At 39.7% G+C, this 25,979-nt stretch overlaps 1 protein-coding gene across 1 annotated transcript in view; it reads left to right on the top strand.

Moving 5' to 3' along the window:
- ZSWIM5 (zinc finger SWIM-type containing 5) overlaps positions 1 to 25,979 on the top strand; it is a 167,886-nt gene that overhangs the window by 116,188 nt on the left and 25,719 nt on the right. The window contains exons 5-8 of the mRNA XM_036893030.2: positions 10,294 to 10,473; positions 22,198 to 22,374; positions 24,668 to 24,814; positions 25,208 to 25,345. Coding sequence (XP_036748925.2) covers positions 10,294 to 10,473; positions 22,198 to 22,374; positions 24,668 to 24,814; positions 25,208 to 25,345 — 642 coding nt within the window. The remainder of the gene's footprint in view (positions 1 to 10,293; positions 10,474 to 22,197; positions 22,375 to 24,667; positions 24,815 to 25,207; positions 25,346 to 25,979) is intronic.

Raw genomic sequence — 25,979 nt, 5'->3', positions numbered from 1 at the left:
TCATTTCCATCTGAGACCTCACTCAAAAGCTTTTACTGTCCTTATGTCTTCCAACATTCTGTTCAGGATTACTTAGGTATTCTCTTAAGAGATTAAGGCTTTCTCTACAGCTCTCCTCTTTTCTTTCTGGGATCTCACCAGAATCTGGCGTGTAACTCAAAACTCTTCCAACCCCTACCCTTTACCCAGTTCCAAGACTGCTTCTACATTTTTAGATATTTGTTAGAGTAGCACCCCACCTCTTGGTACTAATTTCTTAGTATATTTGGGCTGCTATAACAGAATACTATAGACTAGGGTTAATCATAAACAACAGGAATTTATTTCTCACAGTTCTGGAGGCTGGGAAGTCCAAGATCAAGTGACCAGCAGATTTGGTGTGAGGTGTGGGCCCCCTTCTTGTTTCACAGACAAACTGTCTTTTCATTGTGTCCTCACGTGGCAGAAGGGACATGGTATCTCATGAGTGATCTCATTCTAATTGAGTCTGTAGTACCCAGTATATACACACATATGCACACACTGTTAACTCCCTCTTCATCCTCGCAAAATAGTGATATTATGATTTGGAGTTAAATCAATACTAAATATTTACATTATTATGACTATATAAATATTATTTGTAGCACAGTCATATAGTATGCCAAGAATTACATTTACATTCTTAAACAATTTTTCCCCCTTTGGGAATTAATCACTACTTTTGTCTGTTGTTTGACTTTCAGAGAGTTTGCGAACTTTTCTGTTATCATTAGTTTACCCCCAAATTGTCCACCAGAAATGTAAGATCTTCAGTATGTTTTATCACATCAAATAACCTATCAATTTTATTATCTTCTTAGAGACATCCCTTCTAGAACTGTTTTCCTACCCTGATCTAGACTGTTTACTCTCCAAACCTGCTGTGGAGTATAACCATGCGGATGCTTCTTGTCACTATCATTCTGGGCCTTCCCTTTTCCTTTTTCCTGTGGAGGACCTCCTGACTTCTGGGTCCAGCAACATTCTTGGGTTTTACTCTCTTGTTTTGGTGGAGATGTAACATCTTCCACTAGCTTCCTAAGATAGGGTATATGGGAGATGAATTTCCACAATTCAAGATAAATTTTGCATTTTTGAATGTCTGTTTTACCCTCGCTTTGATACTTTGGGTATAGAATTCTAGGTTGGAAATCTTTGCCTTTTCCCTTAAAATTTTGAAGACATTTCATTGTCCTCTAGCTTCCAGCTGCTGTTGTGAAGTACCAAACCATTCTGGTCAAGAGAATGTTCTTGGTTTTTTTGTGCGTGTGTGAAACCATATATTTTTTTTCTTCCTCCCCACCACATAAAATTTCACAATGATATGACTTGCTATTGGTTTTTAAATTTTTTTTGAAACCTAATCTGCTTGGTAATCTTTTTTTTGGGAAACTTGTCTTTTTTCTGTGAGATGTGTTCTTGAAAAAAAATTTTCATTTCCTCACCCTTGTTTTCTCTTTTTCTCTGTAACTACTTCTGTTATTTAGATATTAAATTCTAGGTTACTGTGCAGCAGGCTTAGAGGACAGTCTTGATCAAGGAAAAGAAAATAAAAGGTTCCAGAGGGGTGTCTCTAAAAAGATAATAAAACTGATAGATTATTATTATATTTTCTTTTTGGTATCATTAATCTACAATTACATGAGGAACATTATGTTTACTAGACTCCCCCCTTCACCAAGTAACCCCCACATACCCCATTAGTCACTGTCATCAGTGTAGTGAGATGCTGTAAAATCACCACTGTTTTCTCTGTGTTGCACAGCCCTCCCCATGCTCCCACACACATTTATACATGCTAATCGTAAGGCCCCCTTTCTACTTCCCCCCCCTTCTCCCTCCCTTCCCACCCATCCTCCCCAGTCCCTTTCCCTTTGGTAACTAGTCCATTGTTGGGTTCTGTGATTCTGCTGCTGTTTTGTTCCTTCAGTTTTTCCTTTGTTCTTATACTCCACATATGAGTGAAATCATTTGGTACTTCTCTTTCTCCACCTGGCTTATTTCACTGAGCATAATACCCTCTAGCTCCATCCATGTTGTTGCAAATGGTAGGATTTGTTTTCTTCTTATGGCTGAATAATATTCCATTGTGTATGTACCACATCTTCTTTATCCATTCATCTACTGATGGACAATGGACACTTAGGTTGCTTCTATTTCTTGGCTATTGTAAATAGTGCTGCGATAAACATAGGGGTGCATCTGTCTTTTTCAAACTGGAGTGCGGCATTCTTACGGTAAATTCCTAGAAGTGGAATTCCTGGGTCAAATGGTAAGTCTATTTTGAGCATTTTGAGGAACCTCCATACTGCTTTTCACAGTGGTTGAACTAATTTACATTCCCACCAGCAGTGTAGGAGGGTTCCCCTTTCTCCACAACCTCGCCAACATTTGTTCTTGTTTGTCTTTTGGATGGCGGCGATCCTTACTGGTGTGAGGTGATATCTCATTGTGGTTTTATTTTGCATTTCTCTGATGACTAGCGATGTGGAGCATCTTTTCATGTGTCTGTTGGCCATCTGAATTTCTTCTTTGGAGAACTGTCTGTTCAGCTCCTCTGCCCATTTTTTAATTGGATTATTTGCTTTTTGTTTGTTGAGGTGTGTGAGCTCTTTCTATATTTTGGATGTCAACCCTTTATCGGATCTGTCATTTATGAATATGTTCTCCCATACTGTAGGATGCCTTTTTGTTCTATTGGTGGTGTCCTTTGCTGTACAGAGGCTTTTCAGCTTGATATAGTCCCACTTGTTCATTTTTGCTTTTGTTTCCCTTGCCCGAGGAGATACGTTCATGAAGAAGTCACTCATGTTTATGTCCAAAAGATTTTTGCCTATGTTTTTTTCTAAGAGTTCTATGGTTTCATGGCTTACATTCAGGTCTTTGATCCATTTCAAATTTATTTTTGTGTATGGGGTTAGACAGTGATCCAGTTTCATTCTCTTACATGTAGCTGTCCAGTTTTGCCAACACCAGCTGTTGAAGAGGCTGTCATTTCCCCATTGTATGTCCATGGCTCCTTTATCTTATATTAATTGACCGTATATGTTTGGGTTAATATCTGGACTCTCTATTCTGTTCCACTGATCTGTGGCTCTGTTCTTGTGCCAGTACCAAATTGTCTTGATTACTGTGGCTTTGTAGTAGAGCTTGAAGTTGGGGAGCAAGATCCCCCCCACTCCATTCTTCTTTCTCAGGATTGCTTTGGCTATTCAGGGTCTTTTGTGGTTCCATATGAATTTTAGAACTATTTTTTTCAGTTCGTTGAAGAATGCTGTTGGTAATTTGATAGGGATTTCATTAAATCTGTAGATTGCTTTGGGCAGGATGGCCATTTTGACGATATTAATTCTTCCTAGCCAAGAGCTTGAGATGAGATTCCATGTGTTAGTGTCCTCTTTAATTTCTCTTAAGAATGTCTTACAGTTTTCAGGGTATAGATCTTTCACTTCCTTGGGTAGGTTTATTCCTAGATATTTTATTCTTTTTGATGCAATTGTGAATGGAATTGTTTTCCTGATTTCTCTTTATATTAGTTAATTATTAGTATATAAGAAAGCCTCAGATTTCTGTGTATTAATTTTGTATCCTGTAACTTTGCTGTATTCCAATATCAGTTCTAGTAGTTTTGGAGTGGATTCTTTAGGGTGTTTTATGTACAATATCATGTCATCTACAAATAGTGAAAGTTTGACTTCTTCTTTACCAATCTGGATTCCTTGTATTTCTTTGTTTTGTCTAATTGCCGTGGCTAGGACCGCCAGTACTATGTTGAATAACAGTGGGGAGAGTAGGCATCCCTGTCTTGTTCCCGATCTTAGAGGAAATGCTTTCAGCTTCTCACTGTTCAGTATGATGTTGGCTGTGGGTTTTTCATATATGGCCTTTATTATGTTGAGGTACTTGCCCTCCATACCCATTTTGCTGAGAGTTTTTATCATGAATGGATGTTCAATTTTGTTGAATGCTTTTTCAGCATCTATGGAGATGATCACGTGATTTCTGTCCTTCTTTTTGTTGATGTGGTGGATGATGTTGATGGATTTTTGAATGTTGTACCATTCTTGCATCCCTGCGGTGAATCCCACTTAATCATGTTGTATGATCCTCTTGATGTATTTTTGAATTTGGTTTGCTAATATTTTGTTGAGTATTTTTGCATCTATATTCATCAGGAATATTGGTGTGTAATTTTCTTTTTTGGTGGAGTCTTTGCCTGGTTTTGGTATTAGGGTGATGCTGGCTTCATAGAATGAGTCTGGAAGTAGTCCCTCTTCTTCTGTTTTTTGGAAAACTTCAAGGAGAATGAGTAGTATGTCTTCTCTGTATGTCTGATAAAACTCCATGGTAAATCCATCTGGCCCAGGAGTTTTGCTCTTGGGTAGTTTTTTGATTACCGATTCAATTTCGTTGCTGGTAGTTGGTCTGTTTAGATTTTCTGTTTCTTTCTTGGTCAGTCTTGGAAGGTTGTATTTTTCTACGAAGTTGTCCATTTCTTCTAGGTTTTCCAGCTTGCTAACATATAGATTTTCATAGTATTCTCTAATAATTCTTTGTATTTCTGTGGGGTCCGTCGTGATTTTTCCTTTCTCATTTCTGATTCTGTTGATGTGTGTAGATTCTCTTTTTCTTCTTATAAGTCTGGCTAGGGGCTGATCTATTTTGTTTATTTTCTCAAAGAACCAGCTCTTGGTTTTATTGATTTTTTTCTATTGTTTTATTCTTCTCAATTTTATTTATTTCTTCTTTGATCTTTATTATGTCCCTCCTTCTACCAGGCAAAGACCCCACCAAAAAAGAAAATTACACACCAATATTCCTGATGAATATAGATGCAAAAATACTTTAGGCCTCATTTGTTCTTCTTTTTCCAATTTCGATAATTGTGTCTTTAGACTATTCATTTGGGATTGTTCTTCCTTCTTTAAATATGCCTGGATTGCTATATACTTTCCTCTTAAGACTGCTTTCGCTGTGTCCCACAGAAGTTGGGGCTATGTGTTGTTGTTGTCATTTGTTTCCATATATTATTGCTTGATCTCTATTTTGATTTGGTCATTGATCCATTGATTATTTAGGAGCATGTCGTTAAGCCTCCATATGTTTATGAGCCTTTTTGTTTTCTTTGTACAATTTATTTCTAGTTTTATACCTTTGTGGTCTGTGAAGTTGGTTGGTGTGATTTCAATCTTTTTGAATTTACTGAGGCTCTTTTTGTGCCCAGTATGTGGTCTATTCTGGAAAATGTTCCATATGCACTTGAGAAGAATGTGAATCCTGTTGCTTTTGGATGTAGAGTTCTGTAGATGTCTATTAGGTCCATCTATTCTAGTGTGTTGTTCAGTGCCTCTGTGTCCTTACTTATTTTCTGTCTGGTGGATCGGTCCTTTGGAGTGAGTGATGTGTTGAAGTCTCCTCCTAAAGTAAATGCATTGCGTTCTATTTCCTCCTTTAATTCCATTAGTATTTGTTTCACATATGTTGGTGCTCCTGTATTGGGTGCATATATATTTATAATGGTTATATCCTCTTGTTGGATTGACCCCTTTATCATTATGTAATGTCCTTCTTTATCTCTTGTTACTTTCTTTGTTTTCAAGTCTATTTTGTCTGATACTAGTACTGCAACACCTGTTTTTTCTCCTTGTTGTTTGCGTGAAATATCTTTTTCCATTCCTTGACTTTTAGTCTGTGCATGTCTTTGGGTTTGAGGTGAGTGTCTTGTAAGCAGCATATAGATGGGTCCTGCTTTTTTATCCAGTCTATTACTCTGTGTCTTTTGATTGGAGCATTCAATCCACTTACATTTAGGGTGATTACTGAAAGATATGTACTTATTGCCATTGCAGGCTTTAAGTTCGTGGGCACGAAAGGTTCAAGGTTAGCTTCTTTACTAACTTACTGTCTAACTTACCTCGCTTATTGAGCTATTATAAACACAGTCTGATGATTCTTTATTTCTCTCCCTTCTTATGCCTCCTCCTCTATTCTTTGTATGTTAGGTGTTTTTGTGGGTAGTTGATTTTATTTTTTGCCTTTAGTTAGTATTTGATTGTTCCTCTTTCTTTGCTGTGATTTTATTTTCTCTGGTGACATCTGTTTAGCCTTAGGAGTGCTTCCATCTAGAGCAGTCCCTCTAAAATACCCTGTAGAGGTGGTTTGTGGTGGCAAATTCCCTCAACTTTTCCTTGTCTGGGAATTGTTTAATCCCTCCTTCGTATTTAAATGATAATCGTGCTGGATACAGTATCCTTGGTTCAAGGCTCTTCTATTTCATTGCATTAAACATATCATGCCATTCTCTTCTGTCCTGTAAGGTTTCTGTTGAGAAGTCTGATGATAACCTTATGGGTTTTCCTTTGTAGGTGACCTTTTTTCTCTTTCTGGCTGCCTTTAATACTCTGTCCTTGTCTTTGATCTTTGCCATTTTAATTATTATATGTCTTGGTGTTGTCTTCCTTGGGTCCCTTGTGTTGGGAGTTCTGTAGACTGAAAGACTCTTTCCTCCCCCAGTTTGGGGAAGCTTTCAGCAATTATTTCTTCAAAGACACTTTGTATCCCTTTTTCTCTCTCTTCGTCTTCTGGTACAACTATAATGCGGATATTGTTCCGTTTCGATTGGTCACACTGTTCTCTTAATATTCTTTCATTCCTGAAGATACTTTTATTTCTCTCTGTGTCAGCTTCTCTGCGTTCCTGTTCTCTGATTCTCTTCCATCAGTGGCCTCTTGCATCTTGTCCATTCTGCTTTTAAGTCCTTCCAGAGATTTATTTCTGTATTCACCATCCTTAGCTCTTGCATATTTCTCTGCAAGTCCATCAGCATGGTTACAACCTTTATTTTGAATTCTTTTTCAGGAAGATTGGTTAGGTCTGTCTCCCCAGGTTCCCTCTCAGGGGAGGATGTCTGTGTGATTCTGGTCTGAATCAAATTCTTCTGCCTTTTCATGGCGATGGGCAGATGGCGTGTGTGTCAGCTGGGAGAACAAAATCCCTTCCTGCTTGCTTCTCGCGTTCCTCTCCTGGGAGAATGGCAACCCCTAGCGGCTTGTGTTGGGCAGTTGTGCACAGACGGGGTCTCTGATTCTTGCCTGGGCCGCTGTGGAGCTCTGCGCGGTTGCTGTGAGTGTGGCTGGTCTCAGGCTACTGCTCCGCTGTGGCGGGGCCACGCTAGAGGAGGAACAGGCGGGAGGCTGTTTATCACTGAGTGGCCTCCAAGCTGCGCTGCTGCCCAGGGGGTTAGTGTACCCGGAGTTCCCCGGGATTCCCAGCTGCTGGGCTGAGTGTGCCAGGATGGTTCCATCCAGCTGTGAGGCCCCTGTCCCTTTAAGACTTTCAAAAAGCACTCGTTTTTCTTTTGTCCCAGGGGTGCCGGCTGTGGGGACCTGCTCGCAGGTTTTACTGTTCCGTTTCCCTAGTATCCAGCACACCATGCACTGTGTGTCTGCGCTCCCAGTGCTGATGGCTAGGGCTGGGTATTTAGCAGTCCTGGGCTCCCTCTCCCTCCCTCCCGACTCTGACTCCTCTCCTCCCTCCAGGGAGCTGGGGTGAGGGGCACGCTCAGGTCCCGCCAGGCCACGGCTTGTATCTTACCCCCTTTGTGAGGCACTGGGTTCTTGCAAGTGTAGATGTAGCCTGGCTGTTGTCCTGTATCTCCTGATCTCTCTTTTAGGAATAGTTGTGTTTGTTGTATTTTCAAAAATATATATGTTTTTGGGAGGAGATTTCCACTGTCCTACTCATGCCGCCATCTTGGCTCCTGATAGATTATTTGACGTGACTGAACGTAATGAATGGAGATTGATCCTTTAATTTTCTTGTTTTTTTCTCTCCTTGTTTTCATTTCTGTATCTTTTCTTTTTTTTGTCTTTTATCTTCTGGGAGGTTTTCTCAACTTTTATTTTTCAGCCATCATATTAATTTTTAATCTATTTTTGTCATCATATTTAATTTCCAGGGGCCCTTTTTGTTCTTTCTGCATTTGTTTCATGGATGCAGTGTCTTCTCATGTTGAAGGTACCAATTAGAGTTTATTTTCTTCAAGATTTTTCTTCTCTCTGCCTTGTCTATATTTCCTCCAAGTTTTTTTGTTTGTTTGCTTTGTTCTCGGTCCTTCATGTAAGACACTTTCCTCATATATCTAATGTTCCTTAGTTGCCCATTCCTAATTACAAGTAAGACACTTAAAAGCAAAAAAGTGTGTGTGTGTGCGCATGACCTTGTCAACTAGTCAGCTGAAGTGAGACTGATCTGGGTGGGCTTTTTCATTGGAGAATCCCAAGTATAGTATCTGCAGTGTTTCCCCCCCCTTAGACTGATGAGTTCCCAGAGATGAATCTCCCAAATCTCTTGTCTCTGGGTTATAAGCCTGTCACAGTCTTCTCAGAATCAAGTGGGGAAGGAGGATTGGATGGGAAATTTTTTCAATATGTATATTTTCCCTTAGTCCCTCAGTTTTTAGTATGGAAATCCCACCCTCAGCTGTGCATAATGTTCCCAATCTAGAGCCTTTCTGAATCAGCCTTTCCAGTGGGTAAAGCTCTGGTCTTCTTCCAGGAGAGGGAAGGAGCAGCCACTAAGCTACCTTGAATAGAAGAGGAAATATGGGATCTGGAGACCTTTGACAAACTTCTAACCAGTTCTGTTTTCAGCCCCACTTTCAGCGGGGTTCTGCAGCATAAATCAGCCTGCTTCTGAGGTTTCTTTACTGCTAATGGAGATTTCAACTTTGTTTTGTTAAATCAGCTATTACACATCCACATACTTTACAGATTCTAAAATTTGTGGCCATTCTCTTTCATCTCTCCCATTCTCTGTGTTTCTGTAAATTCATGCCCGTTTTTATCCCTTTACTTTCACTTTGGTGAGGCTGCAGGAGAGAGTGGTGAATTAAATATATGTGTTTACTTAGCCATCTTTAACCAGAATTAACTCATGTTTATTCTTAAAGGGCAGTCTCAGTGTCATTTCCTTTCTACAACTTTTCCTGACCCATGTGCAGAATTAATTGCTCCATCATATATTATTGCATAGGGCTTTATATATATTTATATGTAATATTTACAATGCTTTATTACAATTATTATTTGGGTGGCTCCTAACTATAATCCCCTTGAAAGTCATCATTATATACTATTATATTACATAGTATAGTTTCTTTTTCATGGTAGATTTTAAAAATTGAGCCAACAGAAATGAGTTTTCATCATCTTCAGTTAGTATCTGAAATTGAAGCTAGAATGGCCTTTTTGACTCTGAGGGGCCTTGAAATAGTGTCTGAATGTACCCCCATCCATAGCTCCATTCCAAGGAATTTTTAACGTAAGACACTTGCAGCCAGGTTTATTGCTAACTTGAAGTTGAGAATATATGTGGCTTAGCCACATAATTAACCTTGAAAAGAAGGAGCAGGTTTGCTTAAAAAGAGGGGTGCTGTGGTCAAAGAAACAGTATCACTGCTTATATGGAATATGTGACACCGCTACAGTGACAGGGAAGATCCAAGAATGTGATATTTGAAGATATCAGCAGTTGATCAGCAGTGCTAAAATCTAAGTCCAAATAACTCATTTTCCCTAGAAAAGGAAATACTAAAATTCTATGTGGAAAGTAATATGCTAGGCCCATTACAAATGTTATCTCATTTAATTCTTGCAGTATCTCTACTAAGTGGTTATTTTGTTTTTTATTATCTCAGTTTTACAGTTGAGGGATTTGCAGCTCAGAAAGTTCAAGGTCAACTAACCAAAAATTAAAACCTTCTCTAAACACCTCCCTTCTGACCCCTGTCCTTCCACTAAATGCCCCTCAGTGCTATTGTACTGTTAGTGTGCTGTATATGGTTATCTTAATTTATCATATTCAAATGACATTGTGGTTATCTGTCTGTCTCCACCGACTAGTCAGCTCCTCCAGGAACAGTGTCTTATTCTCTAGTATAGGGCCTTGAACATAGAAACTCTCAACAAATGTAAGTTGGACTGCAGATTTGAGTTCAGAATGCATGCCAAAATCTATCTTGTTCATCACAGGCACACATCCAGATATCAAGATAGTCACTCTGCTTTGAGAGGAAGCTTTGGGAAGGAAAAATAAGCTAGTTCTGAAAACTTTAGCAGGTCTGGGTTTTTTAATATTGAGGAAAACTGGTATTTGTATTTTGGAAACTCCCCCTACCAACTGAAAATGGAAGAAAAGAGTAAAATGAAAAACTAAAGCTTATACATTTGTCAAAAGAGAGATATCAAGAAGGTGTGTTGCTTTGTTTTCCAGGGGCCTTATGGGTCTGCATCATTTTAAATCCACATTGCAAACTAGAGGAAAAATCCTGTTGGCTACAGCAACTGCAGAAATGGAGCGACCTGGATGTTTGTCCCCTGGAGGATGGGAACAACGGGCATGAGCTGCCCAACATCACCAATGCACTGCCCCAGAATGTTAATCACAGCCCAGGTGAGCCAGATATCCTTTTGGGGTTTTTGTGCCTGGAACTCCAAAAGGTCAGAGAGTAAAGCCCTAGAACTAAGTGGCTGCACAATCTTTTGGCTGTCAGAATTGTCACCTTAAATAAGAAAAGCCTGTCCTTTTGTTTGTTTTGAAATGCCAAACCTTAGGTGAGTGGAAACATTTATCTTTGACATTGAGGATGCTGTCCTTTTCCACATATAGATGACCTTAGAGGGCTCAGCATAAATTCTACGTGGTCTCTGCATGGAACCCCTTTACCCTTCAAGTCCTTCATGACTGATGGATCTTGGCCTCAGTTGGGGTTGGGTTTAACTCAGTAGACCTACCTCAAGGGAAGGGTGGAAAGCCTGCAAAAAACAGCTTTTAAAAATGTCCAACAGTTGCCTTTCTTACTTTTCTCTGTTTACCTCAACTTTTTATACAGCAGATAGCTAGGAGGGGTTATCCTTCCAAGTTACTGCTAGGACTCTTGCCCCATTTTAAGAGAAATCCAATGTAGTGATATTGTACCTTCTGTCTTTTGAGCCCACTGGCCTACAGGTATTACTAGACATGAGTGTTCACATCAGTTTTAGTTCATCTAACTCAGGCTGTTTGCTGTTGGCAACTGATTGCTCATTAGCCTATTGGGAACCTTTAATGGTAGGTGATATTTTTTCAGAAACCACAGTTTTACATATGATCCCTTTTATTAAGTGATAAATCTGATATTTTTAATCTCAAGGAAGAAATCACTTAAATTGTTGTTCTTGCTTGGTCTTCACCTACTGTACCATAATTGATTATCAGTGCATTTAAGGCAACTAAGGTAATGAGAGGTGAAAAGGCTACAATTTTATCTCTTCTTTAAACTACTTTTTACTGGCACTCATCTAACCTCCACACCACAGGAAGCCATCCTTTTAATATTGACATAGAGAGTCAAATGCATATAAACACCTGCCTCCAGTCTGGCAGCTTCTTCCTTGTCATAATATATTGGCAATTTGTTGTCACTGGTTCTCACTTGAGGATGTTGCTTCCTCAGCAGTCTTCTCAAGTTGTGGCTGATTATTCCTCACATCTCTTTACCTTTGGGCCTGATGGAGTAATAGGCATCCCACTTGTTCTTCATTGTCATTTCTTTATCATTGTCCACCCCTCCTTCCTAAAATAGTCCCCAGCTTTAAAGTTCATGCTGTCAAAATATACTGTCACCTATGCTCCGAGTTTGTCATTTGTAGACCTCTGAGTCAATCCTCCCCATTCCTTGGAGATTTTTAGCTGTTTGCTCATTAACACCATTGGTCACTACTTCTGTCATAATTCTGGATGACTTCAGTGGCCACATAGATGATCCTTCCGATATTCTAGCCTCTCAGTTCTTTGACTTACTCTCTTTTGATAGTGTCATCTTCCACAACTTAGCCATGCAGTCCCAAGGTCATACCCTAAACCTTGTCATTGCCAATAACTACACCTTCTTCACAATTTCAATTTCAGGCAGGTCTGATTACCAACACAGGTCTTACTAGCTTATTTTCTTTAGTATCCCAATTCCAGTAATTCTTAGACCCATGAGGAATTTTGATCCTATCACCTTTTCATTCTTTAGGTAGCTTCATTTTCCTCCTTAACTAATTTAGATTCCTTGGTGCATCATTATAATCATCCCCTTGCATACATACTCAACCCCCTCTTTCCCTTTGTTACACTGATACAGCAAAGCTCTACTTTAGTAATTAATCTAACTCTAATTACTTGGTACTCACACCTGCACAGGTAAACATGGTAGAGAGAAACACAACAATGATAACCGGTTGTATTTTAGTTTATAAACACTAATTTTAGGTGGGTCCATAGTACTTACTGAAAGACACCCACTACATTTCTCCAGTGATACCTTCTTTCATTCTTCTAAATTACACTTCATACTGTCTTTTCCCTAAAACTTTTGATACTTCCTCTGCTTCCTCGCCTGATAGCCTTGCTTCCTGTTCACTGAGAATATAAAGCAATCAGCACAGAATTTCCAGAACTGTCTCACCACATCTGCCTCTGTCCATCTATCCTGCCTTTTCCTGTTTTTGTTTGTGCTTCTAGGCCGAAGCCCTCCACTTACTCTCGAGACCCTGTTCCTCCTCTTTTTTTTTTTTTATGATTAGGCATTTATTGACAGAAAAATTACAAATGGTTAACACATATATGAAAAGATAATCACATTCATACTTGAGAAATACAAAATAAAATAAGATTATGTTCTTCACATTCTACAGAAGACTTGTTTTGAGGGGTCTTTTTTAAGGAAGGTGGGGAGATTGGTGCCATTTCTTGTTGGGGTGATATTTGTAAAGAGGTACTCATGTACTATTTTTTTTTGTATCATTAATCTACAGTTACATGAAGAACATTATGTTTACTAGACTCCCCCCATCACCAAGTCCCCCACACAAACCCCATTACAGTCACTGTCCATCAGCGTAGTAAGGTGCTGTAGAATCACTACTTGTCTTCTCTGTGTTGCAAAGCTTTCCCTGTGCCCCCCCCCAACATTATACATGCTAATCATAATGCCCCACTTCTTTTTTCCCAATCCTTATCCCTCCCTTCCCACCCATCCTCCCCAGTCCCTTTCCTTTTGGTAACTGTTAGTCCATTGTTGGGTTCTGTGATTCTGCTGCTGTTTTGTTCCTTCAGTTTTTTCTTTGTTCTTATACTCCACATATGAGTGAAATCATTTGATACTTCTCTTTCTCTGCCTGGCTTATTTCACTGAGCATAATACCCTCTAGCTCCGTCCATGCTGTTGCAAATGGTAGGATTTGTTTTCTTCTTATGGCTGAATAATATTCCATTGTGTATATGTACACCTTCTTTATCCATTCATCTACTGATGGACACTTAGGTTGCTTCTATTTCTTGGCTATTGTAAATAGTGCTGTGATAAATATAGGGGTGCATATATCTTTTTCAAACTGGAGTGCGGCATTCTTAGGGTAAATTCCTAGAAGTGGAATTCCTGGGTCAAATGGTATTTCTATTTTGAGCTTTTTGAGGAACCTCCACACTGCTTTCCACAATGGTTGAACTAGTTTACATTCCCACCAGCAGTGTAGGAGGGTTCCCCTTTCTCCACAACTTCGCCAACATTTGTTCTTGTTTGTCTTTTGGATGGCGGCGATCCTTACTGGTGTGAGGGGATATCTCACTGTGGTTTTAATTTGTGTTTCTCTGATGACTAGCGATGTGGAGCATCTTTTCATGTGTCTGTTGGCCATCTGAATTTCTTCTTTGGAGAACTGTCTGTTCAGCTCCTCTGCCCATTTTTTAATTGGATTATTTGCTTTTTGTTAGTTGAGGTGTGTGAGCTCTTTCTATATTTTGGATGTCAACCCTTTATCAGATCTGTCATTTATGAATATGTTCTCCCATACTGTAGGATGCCTTTTTGTTCTATTAGTGGTGTCCTTTGCTGTACAGAGGCTTTTCAGCTTGATATACTCCCACTTGTTCATTTTTGCTTTTGTTTCCCTTGCCCAGGGAGATATGTTCATGAAGAAGTCACTCATGTTTATGTCCAAGAGATTTTTGCCTATGTTTTTTTCTAAGAGTTTTATGGTTTCATGGCTTACATTCAGGTCTTTGATCCATTTCAAATTTACTTTTGTGTATGGGGTTAGACAGTGATCCAGTTTCATTCTCTTACATGTAGCTGTCCAGTTTTGCCAACACCAGCTGTTGAAGAGGCTGTCATTTCCCCATTGTATGTCCATGGCTCCTTTATCTTATATTAATTGACCGTATATGTTTGGGTTAATATCTGGACTCTCTATTCTGTTCCACTGATCTGTGGCTCTGTTCTTGTGCCAGTACCAAATTGTCTTGATTACTGTGGCTTTGTAGTAGAGCTTGAAGTTGGGAAGCGAGATTCCACCTGCTTTATTCTTCCTTCTCAGGATTGCTTTGGCTATTCGGGGTCTTTGGTGGTTCCATATGAATTTTAAAACTTTGTTCCAGTTCGTTGAAGAATTCTGTTGGTATTTTAATAGGCATAGCATTGAAACTAGATTGCTTTAGGCAGGATGGCCATTTTGATGATATTAATTCTTCCTAGCCAAGAGCATGGAATGAGTTTCCATTTGTTAGTGTCCTCTTTAATTTCTCTTAAGAGTGTCTTGTAGTTTTCAGTGTATAGGTCTTTCACTTCCTTGGTTAGGTTTATTCCTAGGTATTTTATTCTTTTTGATGCAATTGTGAATGGAATTGTTTTCCTGATTTCTCTTTATGTTAGTTCATCGTTAGTGTATAGGAAAGCAACCGATTTCTGTGTATTAATTTTGTGTCCTACTACTTTGCTGAATTCAGGTATTAGTTCTAGTAGTTTTGGAATGGAGTCTTTAGTGTTTTTTATGTACAATATCATGTCATCTGCAAATAGTGACAGTTTGACTTCTTCTCTACCAATCTGGATGCCTCGTATTTCTTTGTTTTGACTGATTGCCATGGCTAGGACCTCCAGTACAATGTAGAATAACAGTGGGGAGAGTGGGCATCCCAGTCTTGTTCCTGATCTTAGAGGACAAGCTTTCAGCTTCTCGCTGTTCAGTATGATGTTGGCTGTGGGTTTGTTGTATATGGCGTTTATTATGTTGAGATACTTGCCCTCTATACCCATTTTGTTGAGAGTTTTTATCATGAATGGATTTTGAATTTTGTTGAATGCTTTTTCAGCGTCTATGGAGATGATCATGTGGTTTCTGTCTTTCTTTTTGTTGATGTGGTGGATGATGTTGATGGATTTTTGAATGTTGTACCATCCTTGCATCCCTGAGATGAATCCCACTTGATCATGGTGTATGATCCTCTTGATGTATTTTTGAATTCGGTTTGCTAATATTTTGTTGAGTATTTTTTCATCTATGTTCATCAGGGATATTGGTCTGTAATTTTCTTTTTTGGTAGGGTCTTTGCCTGGTTTTGGTATTAGAGTGATGCTGGCTTCATAGAATGAGTTTGGAAGTATTCCCACCTCTTCTATTGTTTGGAAAACTTTAAGGAGAATGGGTACTCTGTCTTCTCTATATGTCTGATAAAATTCAGCCGTGAATCCATCTGGGCCAGGGGTTTTGCTCTTGGATAGTTTTTTGATTACCAATTCAATTTCTTTGGGGGTAATTGTTTTGTTTAGATTTTCTGTTTCTTTCTTGGTCAATCTTGGAAGGTTGTGTTTTTCTAGGAAATCCATTTCTTCTAGGTTTTCCAGCTTGTTAGCATATAGGTTTTCATAGTATTCTCTAATAATTCTTTGTATTTCTGTGGGGCCTGTCATGATTTTTCCTTTCTTGTTTCTGATTCTGTTGATGTGTGTTGATTCTCTTTTTCTCTCAGTAAGTCTGACTAGAGGCTTATCTATTTTGTTTATTTTCTCAAAGAACCAGCTCTTGGTTTCATTGACTTTTTCTGTTGTTTTATTCTTCTCAATTTTATTTATTTCTTCTCTGATCTTTATTATGTCCCTCCTTCTGCTGACTTTGGGCCTCATTTGTTCTTTATCTAGTTTCGATGATTGTGACTTTAGACTATTCATTTTGGATTGTTCTTCCTTCTTTAAGTAGGCCTGGATTGCTATATACTTTCCTCTTAGAACTGCCTTCGCTGCATCCCGCAGAAGTTGAGGCTTTATGCTGTCATTGTCATTTGTCTCCATATATTCCTTGATCTCTATTTTAATTTGGTCATTGATCCATTGATTTTTTAGAAGCGTGTTGTTAAGCCTCCCTGTGTTTGTGAGCCTTTTTGTTTTCTTTTTACAATTTATTTCTAGTTTTATACCTTTGTGGTCTGTGAAGTTGGTTGGTAGAATTTCAATCTTTTTGAATTTACTGAGGTTCTTTTTGTGGCCTAGTATGTGGTCTATTCTGGAAAATGTTCCACGTGCACTTGAGAAGAATGTGTATCCTGCTGCTTTTGGGTGGAGAGTTCTGTAGATGTCTCTTAAGTCCATCTGTTCTAGTGTATTGTTCAGTGCCTCTGTGTTCTTACTTATTTTCTGTCTGGTGAATCTATCCTTTGAAGTGAGTGGTGTGTTGGAGTATCCTAGAACCAATATATTGCATTTTATTTCCTCCTTTAATTCTGTTAGTATTTGTTTCACATATGTTGGTGCTTCTGTATTGGGTGCATATAATGGTTATATCCTCTTGTTGGACTGACCCCTTTATCATTATGTAATGTCCTTCTTTGTCTCTTGTTACTTTGTTTTGAAGTCTATTTTGTCTGATACAAGTTTTACAACACCTGCTTTTTTTCTCCCTATTGTTTGCATGAAATATCTTTTTTGATTCCTTGACTTTTAGTCTGTGTATGTCTTTGTGTTTGAGGTGAGTCTCTTGTAAGCAGCATATAGATGGGTCTTGCTTTTTTATCCATTCTGTTACTCTGTGTCTTTTTATTGGTGCATTCAGTCCATTTACATTTAGGATGATTATCGAAAGATATGTACTTATTGCCATTGCAGGCTTTAGATTCGTGGTTACCAAAGGTTCAAGGGTAGCTTCTTTACTATGTAGCCATCTAACTTAACTCTTTTTTTTTTTTTTTTTTGAGAGGGCATATCTTATATTTATTGATCAAATGGTTGTTAACAACAATAAAATTCTGTATAGGGGGCTCAATGCACAATCATTAATCAACCCCAAGCCTAATTCTCAACAGTCTCCAATCTTCTAAAGTATAACAAACATAACTTAACTCTTTTATTAAGCTATTATAAACACAGTCTGATGATTCTTTATTTATCTCCCTTCTTTTTCCTCCTCCTCTGTTCTTTATATGTTAGGTGTTTTATTCTGTACTCTTTTGTGTTTCCTTTGACTGCTTTTGTGAGTAGTTGATTTTATTTTTTGCCTTTAGTTAGTATTTGGTTGGTCTGCTTTCTTTGCTGAGATTTTATTTTCTCTGTTGACATCTGTTTAGCCTTAGGAGTGCTTCCATCTAGAGCAGTCCCTTTAAAATATCCTTCAGAGGTGGTTTGTGGGAGGAGGCAAATTCCCTCAACTTTTGTTTGTGTGGGAATTGTTTAATCCCTCCTTCATATTTAAATGATATTCCTGCTGGATACAGTATTCTTGGTTCAAGGCCCTTCTGTTTCATTGCATTAAATATATCATGCCATTCTCTTCTGGCCTGTAAGGTTTCTGTTGAGAAATCTGATGATAGCCTGATGGGTTTTCCTTTGTAGGTGACCTTTTTTCTCTCTCTGGCTGCCTTGAATACTCTGTCCTTGTCTTTGATCTTTGCCATTTTAATTATTGTATGTCTTGGTGTTGTCCTCCTTGGTTCCCTTGTGTTGGGAGTTCTGTGGGCCTCCATTGTCTGAGAGACTCTTTCCTCCCCCAGTTTGGGGAAGTTTTCAGCAATTATTTCTTCAAAGACACTTTCTATCCCTTTTTCTCTCTCTTCTTCTTCTGGTACTCCTATAATGCGAATATTGTTCTGTTTGGTTTGGTCACGCAGTTTTCTTAATATTCTTTCATTCCTGGAGATCCTTTTGTCTCTCTCTGCCTCAGTTTCTCTGTATTCCTGTTCTCTGATTTCTTTTCCATTAATGGCATCTTGCCCCTCGTCTAGTCTGCTCTTAAGTCCTTCCAGAGATTGTTTTATTTCTGTATTCTCCCTCCCTACTTGCTCCTTTAGCTCTTGCATATTTCTCTGCAGATCCATCAGCATGGTTATAACCTTTATTTTGAATTATTTTTCAGGAAGATTGGTTAAATCTATCTCTCCAGGCTCTCTCTCAAGGGTTGTCTGAGTAATTCTGGACTGGACCAGGTTCTTATGCCTTTTCATGGTGATAGAGGTTGCTACAGGCAGGTAGCACGTGTGTCAGCTGGAATAACAAAAAGCCCTTTCCTGCTTGCTGGTCACTTTGCCTTTCTCTGCTGCCTGTGTTGGTTACCTGCACTCCTGGAGTAGCCTCCAGGTTAATCCCTTAAGCTGCCATAGGTGGTGTCACTGTCACAGTAGCCCAGGGCCCTGCAGGGAATGGCAGGCATGCCAGGTGTGCCCTCTTGCAAGAGTGGTGCCCCTTTGTGCCTTGCCCCGGCTTCTTCTGCCTGCGCCAGGCAGCTGTGCGCTGGCTGCGGCCTTTGGGTCTGGCCTGGGCATCTGCGCGCTAGGAGGCGATTCTGGGTGGCTGCTGGGGGCACGGCTGCTCCACTGCTGCCACAGGCATGCTCAGCTACTGCCGCCGCCAGTGCATGCACCCGCTCCCGGGCTGCTTGGCCACTGCCACTGCCACCAGCTCACGTGCCCACTCCTGGGCTGCTCCACCAACGCCACTCTCAGGCTACTGGGCCACTGTGTCGGGGGCCGTGCCAGCTGAGGGAACGACTGGCAGGCTGCTTATTTCCATGAGGGGCTTCAGAGCTGCACTGCCGCCCAGAGGGTTAGGGCGCCTAGAGTTCCCCCAGATTCCCAGCTGCTGGTCTGAGTGTGCTGGGAGGATACCATCCAGCGGTGAGGTCCCTGTCCCTTTCAGAGTTTCAAAAAGCACTCACTTTTCTTTTGTCCCAGGGGAGCCGGTTGCAGGGACCCGCTCACAGATTTTGCTTTTCCGTTTCTCTAATATCCAGCACACCGTGCACTGTGTGTCTGCGCTCCTGGTGCGGGTTACTAGAGCTGGTTGTTTAGCAGTCCTGGACTTTCACTCCCTCCCCACTCTGACTCCTTTCCTCCTGCCAGGGTGCTGGGGTAGGGGGAGCCCTTGGGTCCCGCCGGGCTGCGGCTTGTATCTTACCACCTTTGTGAGATGCTGAGTTCTCGCAGATGTAGATGTCACCTGGCTGTTGTACTGTATCCACTGGTCTCTCTTTTAGGAATAGTTGTATTTGTTGTATTTTCAAATATGTATATATGTTTTTGGGAGGAGATTTCTGCTGCCCTACTCAGGCCGCCATCTTGGCTCCTTGTTCCTTCTCTTTTATATGAGACATCATTACAGGTATTATCTCTTCTCTCAGCCCAAAACAAAACAGTAAACACTCTTGTTAACACTACATGCCTTGTTGGCTACCACCCTATTTCTCTGAGGAAGTAGAAATAAGATGTAGAAATAAGAAAAATAATTCAAAAGAGTAATGTATATTTATCATGTGTACCTATACTCTTATCTTCCTTGAACTCATTCCAGTCAGACTTTTATCCCTCCACTGCTGAGAATAGGTCTTGTCACTGGTCACTAAAATGCCAGCCATTGCTAAATCTAGTGGTTGATTGTCAGTCATAATCTTATTTGACCTATTAGCAGTATTTGTCACAATTGATCATTTTCTCCTTGAAAACGATTTTTCCCCTTATTTCCCAGACACGGCTCTCTTGGTTCTCCTGGTTCTCCTTTTACCTTGTTGGGCCCTCCTCAGTTTCCTTTGCTGTTTCCTCCCCACTTCCCAACCTAAATGCTAGACTGCCCAGGGAGGATTAGTCATCAAACCACTTCTCTTTCTATACTTACCCCCTTAATGATTGCATTGTTTTAGTAATCATCTGTATGCTAACAACTTCCAAGTTTATGTCTCCTGCTCAGACTTTTCCTCTCAGCTCTAAACTTGTATGTTTAACTGTATTTTCAATATCTCCATGTAATATTAATAGGCAGCTCACTAGGTGTTTTTACTGTTCAAGCCCCACCCAGACCTGCTCCTCCTGCAGTCTTCCTTGTCTCCATGTATCTCAAATCTATCTTAAAAACTTCATTTTTGATTCTTCTCTTCCTCTCTCCAGATCTAATCCATGAGCAAATTCTATTACCTTTATCTTCAGAAAGTATCCAAAATCCATTTATTCTCATCACTTCCTCTGCTTATTACTCTGACCAGGTTACCTTCGTCTTTCACAAATTATTGCAGTAGCTTCCTAACTGCTCTTCCTGCTTCTGCCCCTCCACTTACAGTCTGTTCTCAATACTGCTGCCACTTATCCTTTAAAATGCAAGTCACATCATATACCTTCAGTAGCTCAAAGCCCTCCAGAGGCTTCTCATCTTTCACTCTTGGCCTGTAAGGCATCTGTGACCTGGCTCTCTAGTATCTCTCTGACCTCATCTCCTGTGGTTTTCCTGCTTGCTCATTCCATTTTAAGTACATTGGCTTCCTCTCTGCCCTCAAACATACCAAATATGTTCCCACCTCAGGATTTTAGCACTCGTTCCTTTTGCCTGGAATGCTCTTCCCTTAGTTACAGCTAAGGTTGTGCTTTTCTATTCCTTCAGGCCTCTGTTCAAATGTTACCTTTTTAAAGACCATTCTTTCTAAAACAATAATCCTCACCCAATACCAGCTTGCCTTTCTCTATAACTCTGTTTTAGTCTTTCATAGCACTCATAGCCACCTGATATATCTGATATCCTACCTCTCTCCCCATTTCAACCCTCTCTCCCCATTTGGATGTAAAAATCTGTGAAAGCAGGTACTTGATGTATCCTTATCACCTAGAACAGTACCTGCCATGTAGTAGGCATTCATTGTTTGCTGACTTAATGAATTACAAAACCTGCTGAGAGCCTACTCCCTACTGTGGGCTGAGTAGACCTATGGTGGATTCTCAGTTCAGCAAGAGAGGGGCTTAGATTGTAGCCAGTAAAAGGGTCATTGTGCTGCTTCTAAGAGATAAGGAGAGGAAATTTCAGTATATACTGCCAGTGCTATTCTAATTTAATCCTCAGATCCCATAGTCTATGGAACATACCAATTCTGAAAAGATGACCAGATTCAAGGACTTTTGCCTAATGAATGAATATATTTCATGTTCCATCTGAATACTGACTTTCCCTCCCAGTATTTTTGCACAGGCTCAATAGATGTACACCTCATTTGGGCACCTCTGGAAGCATCTGTGTAGTACCTCAGTTCTTGATCCTGAAATAGTTTCCACTGCCCTTAACATGGCAGAGAGTCCTTTATAGGTTTTTTTTTTTAAATAGGTTATTTTTAAATGATCCTTTATAGTTGTTTTTTATTTCCTTAAATGTAATTTCCATGAGTCCTTCTATGTGCATGGTTTATAATAGTATATCTTCCATTTGGTCTTAAGACCACCCTTAAGAACTGAGGCTACTTTTTCTTCTGTTTTGGTTTCCCTGCAGCCTTTTGCCTGAAAAGAGATGGCATGGGAAGACTCCAGTGAGAAAAAAAGAGTCTTTTGCCATCATCAGTGTTTCTTATTGGAGAATAAGGCTGTAAGCCTACAGATACCAGTGTTATGAAGGAATCAGAGTACATAGGGCTTCAACTCTTTTTCAGCTTTTGATATTGATTTCACTGAAGTCCTTATAATAAAGATGATGGTGTAGACAAGACAGGTTATGGATTGGCCGGCAAAATTACCTAACTGCTTCTCTCTTCCTCTGACTTTTGTAGAAGCAACTTGTATCCTAATAACTGAGTGCTGTCTCTCCTCTTTCATGTATTTCTGGATCTTAGGAGAGATTGGTCTTCTGTAGAATTAGAAAGGCAGCCATAGATCTCTATAGAAAAGTTTTCCTGACAGAGGGCAGACACATTAAAAGCTATCCAATAAAGAGGCAACACAAAAATCACCCAGACAGATGGCAGGGTGACTGCTCTTACTAACCAGATACCACTCTTCTGCCCATCTGCCCACCCTGAAGAAGACACAGGAGTTAGAGCTTCAGATTACCCATTGTTGAACTGCCACCATTCTTTCTTTCCCCAGACTCCTTATCCAGACCAAGACGAACAGTATTCACCAGAGCCATCGAAGGCCGTGAATTGCATTGGCAAGACAGCCATTTACAGCGAATAGTCAGCAGCGATATATACACAGCTCCTGCCTGCCAGCGGGAAGGCGAACAGCTACTCTTTAGTGCCCAAGGCCAGCCACTGTGGCTTGGTAAGTGTGCCTCTCCTCTACTCTGAGAATTTCAGAGCCCAGGCTTACCTCATACCAGCCCCAAACTGCCTAGTCCCAGCAACACAACGAGAATTTGGGGCCTTGACTAGGGCCTCAGGGTATTTAGGTGAGGCCTCAGCCATTTGTCTCTGTACCCACCTGAGGTACAATAACCTCAAGACAGGAATTTGTATTCTATTTCCTAAGCTTTGGGGGGAGAAGCCAGTTAATAAATATCCGAGTATTAAAAACCATTAGACATCAGTTCACAGGCTCTACTCAACAGTTATCAAACAACATTATAATCTACTATGAAGTTATATGTTTTCCTAAAAAGACACTGAGTTTTAACTTGTTACCCAGTGCTAGCAGCTAAAGCACTATCCACATTTACCACAAAGCCATCTTCCCTTCTTCCTTCCCTCCTTCTCTTCCTTCCTTCATTATAACAGAACAGATCTAGCTATTCCATCATTAGTTTAAACCTGTCAAATCTCTTCTTGACTTTATCACAGGATGCCCTTTCCAAAATAGACACATTTTTTAAAAATTCATTTTCTGAGTCTTACAATGACATACATTTTTATTATCTTCTTCCAATTCTCTACCTCAGTCCCCCACCCCATACCTTTGTCTTTGTCAAGATCTTGCTGAATTTGGTTATATCCCTGTTTCTCTCTTGAAAGCCTTGGTCACACTTACTATAGGACAGTTTCTGAAGCCCCCTTTGATCATCTATCCTCTTCTCTGATCCAACACTTCTAAAACAAATCTAACAACCATGTGAAAAAATATACACTTCATTAATAAACAAAGATGCACATAAAAACAGTACTGAATTACCCTCTTTTGATTGTCAAATAATGGGGGACTTTTTAAATTAAGGTAATTTGTGGTCTAGGAGAGGTTGTGTGGAAATAAGCACTCTTATATACTCCTATATATGTATAATGTAAATGCTTACAGCTTTTCTGAAGAGTATTTCAATAACACTTACCAAAAGCCTTTCAAATACATTTATACCCTTGGATCTAGTAATTCCATGTCTAGAAATTTATCCTGAGCTATAATTAACTAAGAATATGGATATAGCTAGGGGATTTATTAGAGTACAGATATAAATTACATACAGATGAGAAAAAATTTTAAACAATCTAAAGGTCCAACAATAGGGGATTGACTCAATGGCTAACATGCATATAAATTCAGTAGAATGATATGTAATTATTTTAATGTTATAGAAATAAACTTAATGATATGGAAAAATATTTATATGTTAAGTGGAAAATCCAGTTATAAAACAATTATACCATTTTAATTAAAATTGAATAGAAAAGGGTATACACACACACACACATGAAACTGGGAATCATGGTTATCTGTAATTTTTATTTGATATTTTACCTATCTGTAGTTTCAAATTTTCTGCAGTTATTTCTGTAATTTTCATGCTACCTTTAAAAGAAATCATGAAATAAACCCTACATTTCATTATAATCTTTTGCCCATTTATAAGCCTCTGGTAGTCCTCCATTATCCCTAAGGTAAATCCAAATTCCTTGATAAGACATTCAAAGCTCTTTACATTCCAAACTCTACCTTTCCAGGCTATCCCTAGCCACATAACCTACCTCTACACAGGCCTTTTTGCCATCCTCTGAAGATGCTACAAGGAATACTTTTTAATTCTAGAATACATATAAACAAAGGCTTTTACTGATAGGCTAGACATTCCTTCCCTGTTTGTCTATCTTTAAAATCTTGCTGGTTCTACAAAGGGCAGCTCAAATATTATTTTCTGTTTATATTTCTATCATGTCATTTCTTTTTAACTTTCTATCATGATTTATTTATGTATCAACTTGTGAGGTCTTTGTGGGAAGTAACCATTCCTTATTCATCTTTGTACTTCTTTGCCTGGCATACTACCTGACATATAATAGGTTCTCAGGAAATAAAGGATTAATAATTGAATGAGGCCTTTCCCTTTAGGCAGTTAGTTGCTACCTCTACTGGGTTCCCATAGTGCATGTTCAGAAAGAGGTGCTCATTTTATTATCCTAGTTGTGTGTCCCCTTCTACACCATACCACTATGCTGAGCCAGCAAGGTAGCTCTTTGAAGGTAGTGCCTGTGCCTTATTCAACTTTATATCCTTAAAAGATAAAACACAGTTCCTGGTACACCATAGATGTCAGTTTGAATTTGATGAAAGGATATAAACTGCCTTTGTAAAGCATGAATTTCCCTGATTTGAAATTTTAATTCAACCATAATATTTTCTTTGTCTGTAGAGCATGTGCCTACAGCCTGTGCTCGGGTTGATGCCCTGCGTTCCCATGGTTATCCAAAAGAGGCCCTCAGACTCACAGTGGCCATTATCAATACTCTGCGATTGCAGCAGCAACAGCAGCTGGAAATCTACAAGCATCAGAAGAAAGGTATGATTAGGAACAGTCTTAACTCCTTAGGCTGGGGCTGATATGGAACTTCAGGGGCTATAAGGCCTAATACTTAATTTTCATTAAGTTTCATGATGTGATAGGGGGTAGAGGATTCTGTATCATTCTATCTGATATGTAGAATGCCTCACTTTACCCTTAAGAATCTCAGGTTTTTTAACTGTAAAATGGTAATAATAATGTTGTCCTGCCTCCCTCACAGGACAGTTGGGAGGCCCACTATGATCTGATATGAGAAGACCCTTTATTAAACATAGATCCACATCTACATATGTGTGCTGCCAGCGGCAGCCTAAATGCAGACAAGACCTTATAGGTGGCTCATAAGCTTGTCTCTATCACTCTCTAAAACTTGGACTTGCTTGTTTCCAGAACTGCTGCAGAGAGGAACCACAACCATTACAAACCTGGAAGGCTGGGTGGGCCACCCACTAGACCCCATTGGTTGCCTGTTTCTCACTTTGACTGAGGCCTGCCGTCTGAATGATGATGGCTATCTGGAAGTGTCAGGTACAGGGGTCAGCCTGAGGCAAGCTGGAACTGCCCTTGGTAGCTGTCTTCTCCCTGCCAGACTCTGTTCCACCCTTCCTGCAGCTTTTTCTTCTCTTATCCATACTGGACCTCCCTTGAGAGTCTTTCTTGGGCTTCCTTTCTTTCCCACCTTCCTTTCCCGCCCTGAAGACTCTTCCATTTTATCTTGCTAACCTTCCTTTGCTCCTCTCACTTCCTAACATGAATGCCTAAAGAATGTGATCCAAGGAGAATAAGAAGGGCTAGAGGGATTTCAGGAGTTAGGCAGTCCTCAGAGCAGTCTGGAAGAGGGAAAGAACCCTACCAAGAGTGTGCACATACCTTGCAATTGCATAAAACTCTCATGTTCCCTTTGACCTTTCTCCCTCATGGTGGTTTTGTACCAGTTTTACAAATAAGAAATAGAAAGGAAATTTAGTAGAGCAAAGTAGCAGGGACTAGAAACAGAACTGATTCTTCTTTCCTTTATGCCATCACTATATTATATATATACATCTATGATAGTATTTAGCACACTGGATTACAATTTGTTTACAAATGAGTATCCCTGACTAGACAGCTCCTTGAAAGCAGAAATTATGATTTACTTATCTTTGTGATCCCAGCACCTAGT

This window comes from Manis pentadactyla, chromosome 4 (assembly GCF_030020395.1).
Source record: "Manis pentadactyla isolate mManPen7 chromosome 4, mManPen7.hap1, whole genome shotgun sequence".
Taxonomy (NCBI): Eukaryota; Metazoa; Chordata; class Mammalia; order Pholidota; family Manidae; genus Manis; species Manis pentadactyla.
Note: the sequence above shows the minus strand (reverse complement) of the source record. Positions and strands in the feature narration are given on the sequence as shown.